This window comes from Perca fluviatilis, chromosome 18, assembly GCF_010015445.1.
Source record: "Perca fluviatilis chromosome 18, GENO_Pfluv_1.0, whole genome shotgun sequence".
Lineage (NCBI taxonomy): Eukaryota > Metazoa > Chordata > Actinopteri > Perciformes > Percidae > Perca > Perca fluviatilis.
Genome location: NC_053129.1, coordinates 26534003 through 26548022, shown reverse-complemented (window position 1 = coordinate 26548022; position 14020 = coordinate 26534003). Strand labels below are relative to the sequence as shown.

Sequence of the window (14020 nt, the reverse complement as noted above, 5' to 3'; positions counted from 1 at the left end):
CTTAAACTCCATCTGCTGAAGACGATTTTGTGACGCGCTCTAAAGTCCCAGAATAGCTAAGAAATTGAATTTTTGTCAACTACTCTTTCTAAGTCAAGATTTATTTATTTTTTTTCCCCAATGCAACACATTACTTAACCACACACTCATTCTGTGATAGCACATGTACTACTAAACACACTCATGCTGATCCAAAGCCCAGGGCACACGTGGGAGTTGTTTTTAAACATGTACATTTGCAAATTATAATGTGATATAACAAGAAGACTAAAGAGTACCAACATGCTTATGCGGTTATTTAAAAGCAGCTATTGTGGTTGTAGTTTAGCTAATATTGGGCATATTGAGCTATTATGTGTATTAACCAAACTTAAGAGTATAATGTATCGTAAGCAGTTTAAAAGTATCCTAAAGAAGCAAGGTGTGCATTTACAGTAAATACTAACTTTCATTAAAAGATTACCTTATCTAAATTATTTAACAAACAGTCTTTACAACCAATTTTATGGACACTGTAAAGTAAAAGATTACATTGTTTAGGAAGGAAGCAGATTGCCTGTTCCCCTGTTCGAGACAGTTTCAGGTAATAGTGTTTGTGTTGCGTTGTCTTCACTGAACCAGTCTAAACAGGCAGCAGCCAGGACGAGAGATCTGCACCAGTGCTGACAGTCCAATTAGGAGCTGCTTTCTTGCAACCACAAACACGTACAGCCGTGCACTTACAAATTCCACTTTGCAGCACGAAAATCAAGCAGAAACAAAAGTCTTGCTGCTCACCTAGAGCAAAGCTCTTCCTTGTTATTTGCTGCAGCTGTGGCATGCAGGAGTAATTTCCTTTCTCTGTCTGTTTCAGCTTTAGCTGCAGCTGTAGCACTAAAAGTGTTCTTCTTTGTTTACTCAGCCCTAATTTTTGACATCTGGGTTATGTCTGTATTCTGTGTTTGTATTAGTTTTAAACTTGACATTATTCTCAGCAGCGGTCGTGATGCTTCTGTTGGCCTGCCACTGCTGAATAAACAACGAGGAAACACGTGCATGTGGTGTTTGGACAGAGAGGACAGAGAGAAAGAGAGAGACAGGCAGGAAATCCATTATTGACATCCTCAAGAAAGAGCTGAGGTCTTTTCAAGGAGATCTATTCCCAGAATGTCAGATGTGAGGTGAAACAGAACATGAGAGCGTCTGAAGGCGGATGGGCTGCTACCCAGATGCATCCTGACGGCTTTAATATTCTGTCATGGTTTTAGCTTTCCATGCAGCCTCTTTGAGGAAACGCACTGCTGCTGCTCTCACTGCCATAGAAAAGGAAGTGAAAGGAAGGTGCGGCATTGAAGCAATGAAAGCCACCTGCAGAAAACGGCTTCCTCCTGTGCAACAGCGGTTCATAACATCACCGGTTGCTGCAGCGGCGGTGCATGCCTTTCATAAATAAACATGTGACCCCTATTTCTGTTGGGCGTAACCAGACAGGTTGCATATCCTGACGCTATATTTAGCTGCTCCGTGTGTGTAAGATTCGTGGGGATCGCATGACAGGTTTGTTTTTACAGGCCGATGCATATGTCAGAGCGGCTGCAGGTGGTTCTGAGCTAACCTCCGCTAGTGGCTCACAGGTAACAAGTGCGAGAGAAACACATGAAACGGGACTAGCTCACGGGGAATCTGGTGAATGTGACTGAGAGTGACTCAGTTGTTCAGCGAGTGAGTCATCTGGCTTGTTAGCCTTTGCCGATGGTCCATCTGTCCATTTTCAGTTACAGGAGGGTTGTAGCTGCATGCCTACTCTACCACCTACACAGAGGCAAACAGAGCCGACCACAACTTGATGTTAGTACTTAATTTACAGTATATGACTGTTCCAACTGTTATTAACCCGTTGAGGAAATTGTCAATGTCATCATGACTAATAACCACTATTGGTCTCCTCCAGGTTGTACCTGTGAGCTGCAGATTTTAATCAAGTCTGTGGGTAGCTACAGTCAGCCAACACAGACAAAATGTGCTTGTAATTACAGTAATTGGATAGACTCCAACAGAGGCCAATTACCTGAATTTCCACTATCATGGTGGGTAGTTAAATACAATTAGCAAAACATGCTTTTGTAACAGCAGAGGATAAGCAGATACATTTACATCTGATATTTTAAGACATTTGTTTAAATGACAGATATTAAATGCATTTGCATCAGCACAGAGTAGCCTTACTGTAGTTAAAGGCCAACTGACTGTTGGCTACACCCCACCCCCAAACAACAGCGATTGTCCAATCATGGTTGTGTAAACGTGACTAGGCACAGCAGGCCTGTCAGGCTTTTGGATTTCTCCAAATGTTGAAGTGGATCTCTGGTGAGAGTCTCACTCAGTATCTCAAGACTTTGGAAGATTATGTCTTCTAGCCTTGCCAAAAGCAAAAACACAATAGCAAAATAGTAAGGAATGCATTAAAGAGTGTATTTATCAAATGTTTGCATGCCCGGCTGACTAGCTACAGTAGTAACCTAAGCCCCTTTCAAACATGCACTGCAAACCTGAAATTATCTAGACATTACCTGGCGGAGCTGTATGTGAGAACGCAAACGTCTGAATCAGTTGGTTCAGAAATAGCTGCTCCCTAGCACAAAGTCCGTGTAATCTCCGATTAAAATTACAAAGTGTGAGAGCGGGCGTGTTGATGACATATCTATCGGTTTGCGAAAACCGGAAGAAAACAAACATCCGAAGGTGAGGAAGAACGGTGATTTACACAACGACGACAACGAACATGTCTAACTGGAGAGACAACGGGCCGATGCAGAAATCGTCAAATTCAAGGAATGGCAAGAGCCTCTGTTGTTTATGACCAAAGTTCCAGTATGTGAAAATGGCTCAGTTACTAACAAAGCAAAGTAGAACCTCACTAACTTACTACATTATTTTGTGGGATTACAAGTTAGAAGTTGAGGTCCATGGGAACAAAGATGCTACTATATCAGAGTTGAGAGGAACGTTTAGAGCATTAGCGCCTTTGTGTCTCGCTCATCTTCAGTTTGTAGAAGTTTAAACTGCAGCGACCTCGGCCAAACTTGTTACATAGGGTTACATTTTCCAAACAAATCTTGTCTCTTTCTCATGTAAAAGTGACACACTTTTAGAAAATAGTATACCAAGGCCAAATCTAACCTCTGTGTTGCTGCCCAAATATGTTGTTCTACAGTAAGCATACGATAACATTTTAAATACATTTGTATCTGTAATACAGTACTGTAATGATTAGGCAACCAAGCCTCACCCTGCAACACAAGTACAATGAAGCTAATTATGTACATGTCTTATACACAAATCATGAACGGGTGAGGAGGGTAACTTTTTTGCCAGGGATGTCTTTTAGCATTATATCATGTATGTAGACATAGGAATAGTCGAGAACGTGCAACAGTTAATAAACGGGGCAGGGGTTAGCATGCTTGTCCTTGCCTTCTCTCTAATTTAGAAATAAACAGTGTCTATATATAATCTAGGTTGCTCACAGAAATGAATAGGTTTCTAATTTTAGGGGCTAATAGTAAAGTTTAAGTGTAATGTTTAGAGCAGACTACAGCAGGCTGAAGTGTCATGCTTTGGCTTGTGTGTTGACTTGACAGAGAAGGTTTTATTTGTTTTAAAAAAGGTCCCATGGCATGAAAACGTCACTTTATGAGATTTTTTAACATTAATATGAGTTCCCCCAGCCTGCCTATGGTCCCCCAGTGGCTAGAAATGGCGATAGGTGTAAACCGAGCCCTGGGTATCCTGCTCTGCCTTTGAGAAAATGAAAGCTCAGATGAGCCGATCTGGAATCTTGCTCCTTATGAGGTCATAAGGAGCAAGGTTACCTCCCCTTTCTCTGCTTTGCCCGCCCAGAGAATTTGGCCCACCCATGAGAGAGAGAGACATCATGGCAGCGTGAACTTGTTTGATTAATACAATGTTCAAAATGTATTTTAAACAGAAAATGGTTTAGTGCTTCAATTGGAATGGAAATTGATTAAAAACTGATTGCACATGCAGAGAAAACAGCTACAATACCTTCAAAGGGATGGGAAATGTAAAAAAAAACTGCCGATATTACACTTTAAGTGCACTTTTACCAGCAAAGAGGGCAAGCTAAAAGCACATGCACCAGTGCAGAGGGCAGTGAAGTGCCTTAATAGGAGCAAGAAAGAGAGAGAACAAAGACAGTGAATGCACATAGGGTGGGGGATCATTGAGCTCACACTCTCACACTGTGAGTGATAATCAGCTCTCTGCACACGGTACGAGTTGTCAGAGATCAGTATGGTTCACGGAGCACACAGCGCTACCTCCCTCCACTCTGAAAAGTCACTAAGGAGAGCTAAGCCTTTCATCTCAGTCCTGAACATTGACTCCTGGACGCCAATCAGTCTTCTGCTTCTGTCTTAATCTTTGTTCGAGAGTTGATTTAGTCAGTTGTTCAATTAGAACATTAAACAACATCAATTTCAATAAGCGATTAATCATTTAAGGTATCTGTCGAACAGAAATGGCGAACATTTGTTACTTGCAGCTTCTCAAATGGGAGGATTTGCGGCTTTTCTTTTGTTATAACACTGTAAATTAAAAAAAAAAATTTAAGTTGGACAAAACAGGCAATTTAAAGAATCACCTTGAGTTTAGGGAAGTACTTTTTCCATTCTGTTACATTTTGTAATCTAAACTGCCAACAACTGAAAGAAATAATTATTAGATTTATCATATAACTTTTTTTAGAAACCCTGTTTTCTATACTATACTGTAACAGGGTTACAGTTATAGGTGGTTTATAATGACAACACTATTGGCTTTGTCCTCTACATGTTGTATTCAGCACATACTACTCAGAGCCACAATAGTAAAACAATGCACATCTCCAACTGAAAACATAGTACACTTGCAGTGGCTTTACAAAAAAAAAGAAAAGTATATATATATATATATATATATTCACCCAATGTGTTTCAGATGGTGAATCAGTAAAGAACAGGATTTCCTTAGCTTTAAAGCAGCACCTCATTTGAATGCTGCCGTTTTTGCAAGGCAAAGTGTCAAAATGCTTGAGCCTTTTTATGCAGATCAAGCCCATGTTCACTTACAGTCAACATAAGAAACCGCTGTCATCGGAGGAAAAAAAAACATCTTGAAAATGGAAGACGTTTTCATTTTTATATTTCCATGTGAAACATTTATCACAGCCTCTAAACAAAAGTGGACTGCAAAGGAGAAAACCTTTATAAACACCAAAGAGAGAAACATAATGTGTTAGACACTGTGCTCCCTAAACGTTGTAAAAAATAAAAAACATATTCTCTGCACCACATAAGATGTGTGATGTGTGAGCAATGGCTGAGTAGAGTGTGAAAGGCAAATGCGAGGAAAAAAATAATTGCTTTGTGCACTTACAGTGTTCTTCTGGCAAATGATCTCCTGAAAGAAGAAAAGAGAAAAATACGTTCAGAGATAACACGAGAACATTTCTCCAATTTCTTTGTCCAATTGTTACTGAATATAACAATAGAATACATAGCAGTTGCACTAAAATTCAAACATCATACCCGAGACGGTAACGTTTTATTAAGACAGCTGCTTGTCCAATATCTGATGAACGTTTCTGGTTAAAAGCTGTGACACTATAACGCACATTATGGAGTAACAGTTGGTGCCATGAATGCGCCGCGAGGGGTAGACATGCACCAATAAAATAAGAGAAGACCACAAGCTGTAACAGACGTAGGTTTCACAACATTTAAAAAAGGTTTTGCAAATGTTGTTTGTTGTTAGGCCTAGAGGCTTTGCTTACAATGAAAATGACTAATGTAGTTCTCTAAAGCACACAGAGGTCTTTTGTCTTGCAGAAAGTCAGGTATTCAGCACTTGGAAGTGAGTTCGTAGTAAAATAGTAACATTTTGCATCCGTTTTACCCGTCTTTTAAACAATCTTTGCTTTAAAGTGCTCATATTATGCTAATTTTCAGGTTCATTATTGTATTTAGAGGTTGTACCAGAATAGGTTTACATGGTTTAATTTTCAGAAAACACCATATATTTGTTGTACTGCACATTGCTGCAGCTCCTCTTTTCACCCTGTGTGTTGTGCTCTCCGTTTTAGCTACAGAGTGAGGCATCTCACTTCTGTACCATCTTTGTTGGGAGTCGCACATGCGCAGTAAGTAATGCTAGCTAGTCAGTTGCAGAGTATGAGGGAGTGCCACGCTAGCAGCTAGGCGTGTGTTATAACGTGTGTTACAAAGTGACGCACGTTCGTCACGGAAGTAAAGACTGGACTACAATAGAGCTGTTTGTGAACAGTGTTTTCTCTCGAAGATGTTAAGTTCCTCTGGGGTGGACTTTGGGCCTTTTCATTTTGTAAACCTATAACGTGCACAAAAAGATATATAACACAATAAAGGAAATATATGAGCACTTTAAAATGAACCAACTCTGGGAATATAGAGATTACCAGCTTTAATTTGACATACAGTGCCTTGCGAAAGTATTCGGCCCCCTTGAACTTTTCGACCTTTTGCCACATTTCAGGCCTCAAACATAAAGATATAAAACTGTAATTTTTTTTGAAGAATCAACAACAAGTGGGACACAATCATGAAGTGGAACTAAATTTATTGGATATTTCAAACCTTTTAAACAAATAAAAAACTGAAATATTGGGCGTGCAAAATTATTTAGCCCCCTTAAGTTAATACTTTGTAGCGCCACCTTTTGCTGCGATTACAGCTGTAAGTCGCTTGGGGTATGTCTCTATCAGTTTTGCACATCGAGAGACTGACATTTTTGCCCATTCCTCCTTGCAAAACAGCTCAAGCTCAGTGAGGTTGGATGGAGAGCGTTTGTGAACAGCAGTTTTCAGTTCTTTCCACAGATTCTCGATTGGATTCAGGTCTGGACTTTGACTTGGCCATTCTAACACCTGGATATGTTTATTTGTGAACCATTCCATTGTAGATTTTGCTTTATGTTTTGGATCATTGTCTTGTTGGAAGACAAATCTTCCGTCCCGTCTCAGGTCTTTGCAGACTCCATCAGGTTTTCTTCCCGAATGGTCCTGTATTTGGCTCCATCCATCTTCCCATCAATTTTAACCATCTTCCCTGTCCCTGCTGAAGAAAAGCTGGCCCAAACCATGATGCTGCCACCACCATGTTTGACAGTGGGGATGGTGTGTCCAGGGTGATGAGCTGTGTTGCTTTTACGCCAAACATAACGTTTTGCATTGTTGCCAAAAAGTTCGATTTTGGTTTCATCTGACCACAGCACCTTCTTCCACATGTTTCGTGTGTCTCCCAGGTGGCTTTTGGCAAACTTTAAACGACACTTTTTATGGATATCTTTAAGAAATGGCTTTCTTCTTGCCACTCTTCCATAAAGGCCAGATTTGTGCAGTATACGACTGATTGTTGTCCTATGGACAGAGTCTCCCACCTCAGCTGTAGATCTCTGCAGTTCATCCAGAGTGATCATGGGCCTCTTGGCTGCATCTCTGATCAGTCTTGTCATTGTATGAGCTGAAAGTTTAGAGGACGGCCGGGTCTTCGTAGATTTGTAGTGGTCTGATACTCCTTCCATTTCAATATTATCGCTTGCACAGTGCTCCTTGGGATGTTTAAAGCTTGGGAAATCTTTTTGTATCCAAATCCGGCTTTAAACTTCTCCACAACAGTATCTCGGACCTGCCTGGTGTATTCCTTGTTCTTCATGATGCTCTCTGCGCTTTACACGGACCTCTGAGACTATCACAGAGCAGGTGCATTTATACGGAGACTTGATTACACACAGCTGGATTCTATTTATCATCATTAGTCATTTAGGTCAACATTGGATCATTCAGAGATCCTCACTGAACTTCTGGGAGAGTTTGCTGCACTGAAAGTAAAGGGGCTGAATAATTTTGCACGCCCACTTTTTCAGTTTTTATTTGTTAAAAAAGTTTGAAATAGCCAATGAATTTTGTTCCACTTCATAATTGGGACCCACTTGTTGTTGATTCTTCACAAAAAATTACAGTTTTATATCTTTATGTTTGAGGCCTGAAATGTGGCAAAAGGTCGAAACGTTCAAGGGGGCCAAATACTTTCGCAAGGCACTGTACTTGCACCACACTAATTTTAAGCACAGACAGAGATGATTTTGCTGCTAGTCCTCTCATCACACATTAGCTAAAGCGGATTAATGAGCCGAGCTACTAAAAAAAGAGAAGGAAGTAGTCATTTCACCTCACTAACTCATTAAACGGTGCAAAGATTTACTCATATCTACCTATGGGTAAAAATGAATGGGTGTTTGCATAATATCACTATCACATTCCCTTTTCATGCATTGCTGTGATGCCCTTTAGGATGTGTTACAATCTGAATCAATTAGGATATCTTCCTCATGTTGGCAGTGCTTTAAAATAAATCTGAAAAAGAAGCATGTATCCACACAAGTACTTCCAACTGGAAGTAAATGGCTTTCTTCTTGTATATGAAGAAAATCATTTAGTTCCAGTCTTATTTTATTAATGAATAAACTGTATCTGCTTGAACAGTGAGACTACTTGTATTCTTCAGGGGGGAAAAATCAGCGTGAAAAGAAGCATGAGCAGCATGGGAGTACACAATGGTATCTTTAGAATCTTGATTTATTTATATATATAAAAAAAAGCTCCAGTATTGAAAGATACAGTAATTCCTGAGATTAAAACATCCCCCTTTGAAACAATTTAGCAGCCTGATAGAGATCAGAGGAAACCACCAGAGAGAAGTGGTCTTTTCAGGCAGGGTTGGGAGCAGCTAGCCGAATGCCCAGCCAGGCGGGCGGGCACCACAGCAAACCACAGGAACTCCTAATAGGTACTAGTCTGCATTAGGGCAGGCCATCCAAAATCTATTTTTAACTATAAAAGCAGAAATAATAGAGCTGAGAATGTGCATTAGGTTTTTAATGACATGTTTATCTTGACTTCTGCATTTAATGTGCACTGGAGGCTGTACAGTACTATATGTTGACTGCACAGTGTGGTTGCGTGTTGCCATAATACCCCTATCACCACACAGAACACCTAAAATAAAGGCTTCAGTGTTCCTCTGCTACAAGTCGCTGACAGCAGGAGCTTTACATGTGTTCAGCTTGGGCGTCAGACAGTGTGAACTGCGTCTCATCTGCTACACGGGAGCTACGAGAGACTTGCACTGTTGTCATACAGTATCCTGACTCAGCCAAAACTCGTCTTGGTGAGATTTATTCTGGGTCATAGTTAAAGTAACAATCTGATGTTTTAATATGAATAAAGATGTGACACTCACATTACAGATTGCTGTAACAGAGCAGTGCCTCTGCTCTTTTCCTTGAAGGTTGTGGTTTATTTCAACAGTGTATCATCTTTTATACATTTAGTGGAGGTGGTCTTTGTTACAGAAGGAGGCGGCCCACCTCCACTAAAACAAAACAACAACAACTTGATAACATGAGTAATGATATTCTGGTGATGATCATTACTCATGTTATCAAGTTGAGCACCTCCACCGAGAGTGCACAATACCCTAACTTTGTTGTTTCAAAAATTAAACATGTTTAGAAATTCAATATGAATCTGCAAGTGCAGTAGTGTAGATGAATTTTCAATGATGAGCAATCCTTCAAAACCCAGACCCACCGATGGACTGATGTCTACCAGTTTTTGGGGAGGTGACTTAACTTCCCACCAAACTTTAATGAAGTCTGTAACCATAACATTCATTGGAATTTTCCAGCTAGAAAACATCAGGACTGGAATTAAAACCTCCTTAGTGCATATTATAAAGTACCTAAAGAAATAAAAAAAAGAAATAAAATATATAAAAAAAAAAAAAAAAAAAAAAAAGACATCACAGTACTGGGGACATTGACTGACAGGTGATCCCTGAAGCGCAGAGCAGAAAAACCATCACGGCCATCGCTGACTTTCAAAAGGTTTTTATAAATGCATTTCCCTTCCATCAAATTATTGCTGCATTTATGTGCCCCTGACAGCAAATCACATTTCTGTCAATCCCCTGTCCCTCCCTGTCTCCTCCTAAATATAGCCTTTAATCACCACCTTTGTGAACCACAGTTATTGTCTGGTTCATGTGTTAAAGTGATGACGGCAGGATTGTCCTGGTTTCTGTTCATGGTGATGGCTTACTGTACCTGCAGAGACTGGAGGGAGTCGGAGTTAGTGTCGCAGTACAGGATGATGTTGTTGGCCATGCTGAAGCTCTCTCTGACTCCCAGGTGGTAGAAGAGCGAGGGCTGGCGAAAGGCATCCGTCATCTCCACCACGGCGATGTCTGACAGAAAGAGACAGGCACAGGTGTGTTGTTAGGTGTCAGTGTAGCTCTCTAACTTAATACTTTGATTAAAAGTGTTCCAGGACCTGGCTTTGTGCACAGGAGCATTGTCATGTTGAAACAGGAAAGGGCCTTTTCCAAACTGCTGCCACAACGTTGGAAGCACAATATTGTTTAAGATATCATTGTATGCTGCAGCATGGGCGTACATTTCATCTAACAGATGGGGGGGCCAATAAACATAAAATTATTGAAGTGGACACAGATAATACAGTTACAATTGTACTTGTAGAGGACTTGTGTAGTTGTGGAACTCCAGCAAGTAGGCTGGCAAAACTATTTTATTCACTTTAAACATCGGATGAAGTGATTCTTTTACATGTGATGCTGAACTGAGAAGAACTGAGCCTCCTAGCAAGCAAGCAAGCTAACTAACTAGCAAGCTAGCCGGCCAGGACCTATCTTTCGAAAAAATATGAACGGGAGTCAATGGGGAAAGACAAATTATTTTTTGATCCCGTTTGAATTGATCCATGAATTACACATATGATGTTCATCAGTTTAATAGATAATTTCACGAGTCAAGAAAGTCTCAGTTTATTGTTAAACTGTTGAAATATAACACTTTGAAAATACATAATTAGAAAGACCGCACACTTCAAAGTCGCATGGATGACGTCTCGCTGAAGCTACGATGTCTGTGTGTATCGTACCGGGGATGTAATGTTACTCTAATGAGCAGAGGATCTCGCTGTTCTTTTGCTTATCTGCTGAAAACACTTCACTGGATAAAACACATCAGGTAAGATAACGTTACATGTGTTGTGGAACAGAGCTAAGCTAGCTAGCTAGCAAGCAAGTTGAGAATCAAGCTAGGTGACGTAGATTGTGTGAGACGAGAGATGTAGTTCACTGAACGGTTTCACACAAAACTAAGTGGTCATATGACAAACCTACGGCTTACTGAGACTTTCTTCGGTTGAAAAATTATCTTTTAAATTGACGAACATCATATTTGTAATCCATGGCTCAATTCAGACGGGATCAAAAAAATAATTTGCCTCTCCCTGTTCACTACCATTCATATTTTTTCCGAATTAAGGTCCCATGAGGTCCACCGAAAGGGGAGGGACTTCGGCTCTCTATAGAAAAAACCAAGCAGTGAACCAAACCACTGTGAGGCAAGGGACTCTAGAGGTTTTTTTTTTTATTTTTTATTTATTAGTGTTCAGAATCTCACGTACACATATTTCAATTTTTCAGATTCTATGACAAACTATATACTTATTCTTTTACTTATTCAAGTATAGAGGTTAAGAGATGAGATAAACAAACAGATATACAAATGAACCAACAAAAATAACTAGATGTTTCTAAACACATTTTGTTGCCCCATGTGTATTTGTATTGTTTAACTACTTACTTAATTTTTTATAGTCATTGCCATTTACAATTATTTGAAGTGTATATTATTTACAATACACAGCATGGTTTAAAGCAACACTATGTAACTTTTAGCTGCAGCTGTAGTTCCAATGAGACAACCTGTAGGGGGACCGAAGCGGGAAAAGTTACATAGTGTTGATTTAATTGATATTTTTAGTGGGGAGACAACACAGAAAACAGCAACACATTTTCGTGTGGAGTCAATAAAAAAGTAGCAGTGTTGTTGCTTAAATAATTAAACGATTTAGCAATCCATTTAAGAAGCAATTCAGGTATAAAGTGTGCCATTGCTGCTTAACTTTTATCCTGCACAATCATGAGTTACACAAGCTAGTACATTTTTCATTATTGGCAACTGTCCAATACTACATAATGTAAAGCCTGCATCATATCAGAGACTTCGGTAACACTTGATATCTGGCTTTCATTTGAGCCAACATTGACTGACACTGAGCTCAAAGGTTAATGGGCAGATTTAAAGCCACATCATGTGTGTGTCAGTATCACATACTACAGGTTGTTACAGGTGGTGTTGTTCACAGCAGTCTGCTGTAGACTCTGGTGTCAGAGAAACAAGCAGAGCTAACTCAGAAGCACACTCTTGAAAAACAAATTTGATGGAAGGTGCTGTGACCCCATCTTTTCAACTCCATCTATGAATACAAATACAGTCAATACCACACTGACTCCAGCTGGACTCAAGCATATGATCTGGATCAATAGCGTCACTCAAACCAGCGGGGACTACAGCTTCTGCTGAAGGGGCAGAGAGTTCCCAGACTTGAACCAAGGGCTTTTACAAGCATGACATACCGCTGTGTTACCAAAGAGCTTAATCATAGGTGTGCTGTTGAATGGAACCATAATGTACAAATACCATTTGACACTGCCCACAGCATAAAATACCTCAATGCTTGCATTGATATGGCATTATGATATGTATATGGCATTAAACTAGGGCTGTGCAATTAATCGAATTGTAATCGCGATTATGATTTTGGCTCCTAAAGAACAATGTATTTGTGAAAAACAATTATTTTGCACATTACGTTTTGGAAGTAAACTCTTTTTGTGTGCGTTCTGAATGAAAAAACAAAAGTTCAAACGGGAAAAGTATTAAGGGAAATTTCACTGTTAAAGCTGTTTTCACTGTTGATTTGTTTAACCGTTTTTTTTTTAAGTTCAATAAATTCAACATATTTCCAAAAGTGAATGAGTAATTGTGTTAAATAATCATGATTTTAATATTGACCAAAATAATTGTGATTATGATTCTTCCCATTAGAAGACACTTTATTTATCCCGCAAGGGGAAATTACATTTTAAGACTCGGTTTTTATAGTAATAATAATAATAATAATAATAATAATCGAGCAGCCCTACATAACAGACTGCTGTGTTACCAAAGAGCTCATTCATAAGTGTGCTGTTGAACTGAACTATAACGTACAAATACATTTGACCCTGCCAACAGCATAAAATCCCTCAGTTCTTGCATTGATATGGCATTATGATATGTATGTGGAAATACACACACTAACAAAAGGTGTAGACTAAGGATGACAGTGTTATGGAGGCCCACACATGAGGTGGGGTGGTACACGCTGTCCCTGAGACCGCCCCGAGACACTGATAACAACAGAAACACATCAGCCCGGTGGCTGCACTCCAGTAATGACATAGTAACTCAGCGAGACACAGAGATAACGCCGCACCCTGGTATTTCATCTGTTTCCCAACCCTCCACCTCTCTGTGTCAACAAACACATTACATGGAGATTAGGAGCGATGAAACTCTGATCCAGCCAACTAGATCTTTTACCCCTTATGGGTCGTTTCAAGCTAGCACTAAAATAAGCACTTGTTCACACTCAAGCAAGTCAGATGATAGGTTGCTCTTTTCTGACCAATTTCCGTTATTGTCCATTTTAGGCTCGACAGAACAAAAACAGTGGGACAATATATCGTGAGAGTTACAAGGAAGCACAGCCTGCAACTTTAAAGTTTTGATTCACTCTCACCGCATCATTTCCTGCTGTATCAGGCACCTGTTTAAGCGAGAAAAACTCTGATAAACCCACTGTTCCTCCCCAGCACCAGACAACAGAGGGACACAGTTAACAACTAGCTGGCAAACATAATGGAGCATTTAGCAGCATAAGAATGAGATATTTCCCTCATGAGTTAGCAAGAGTTTCCTGCCCACAAGTGGCCAAAAGAATCTATTAATGCAGCTTTAAAACAGCTCTGATAGC

The 14020-nt window shown here is 39.8% G+C and overlaps 1 protein-coding gene across 1 annotated transcript in view; it reads right to left on the bottom strand.

Annotated features, from left to right (window-relative positions):
• Positions 1–14020, bottom strand: part of map3k5 (mitogen-activated protein kinase kinase kinase 5) — a 79932-nt gene that overhangs the window by 48752 nt on the left and 17160 nt on the right. Inside the window, exons 2-3 of the mRNA XM_039781353.1 lie at positions 10180–10319; positions 5416–5439 (exon numbers count right to left, since the gene is read on the bottom strand). Of these exons, the coding sequence (XP_039637287.1) occupies positions 5416–5439; positions 10180–10319 (164 nt within the window). The remainder of the gene's footprint in view (positions 1–5415; positions 5440–10179; positions 10320–14020) is intronic.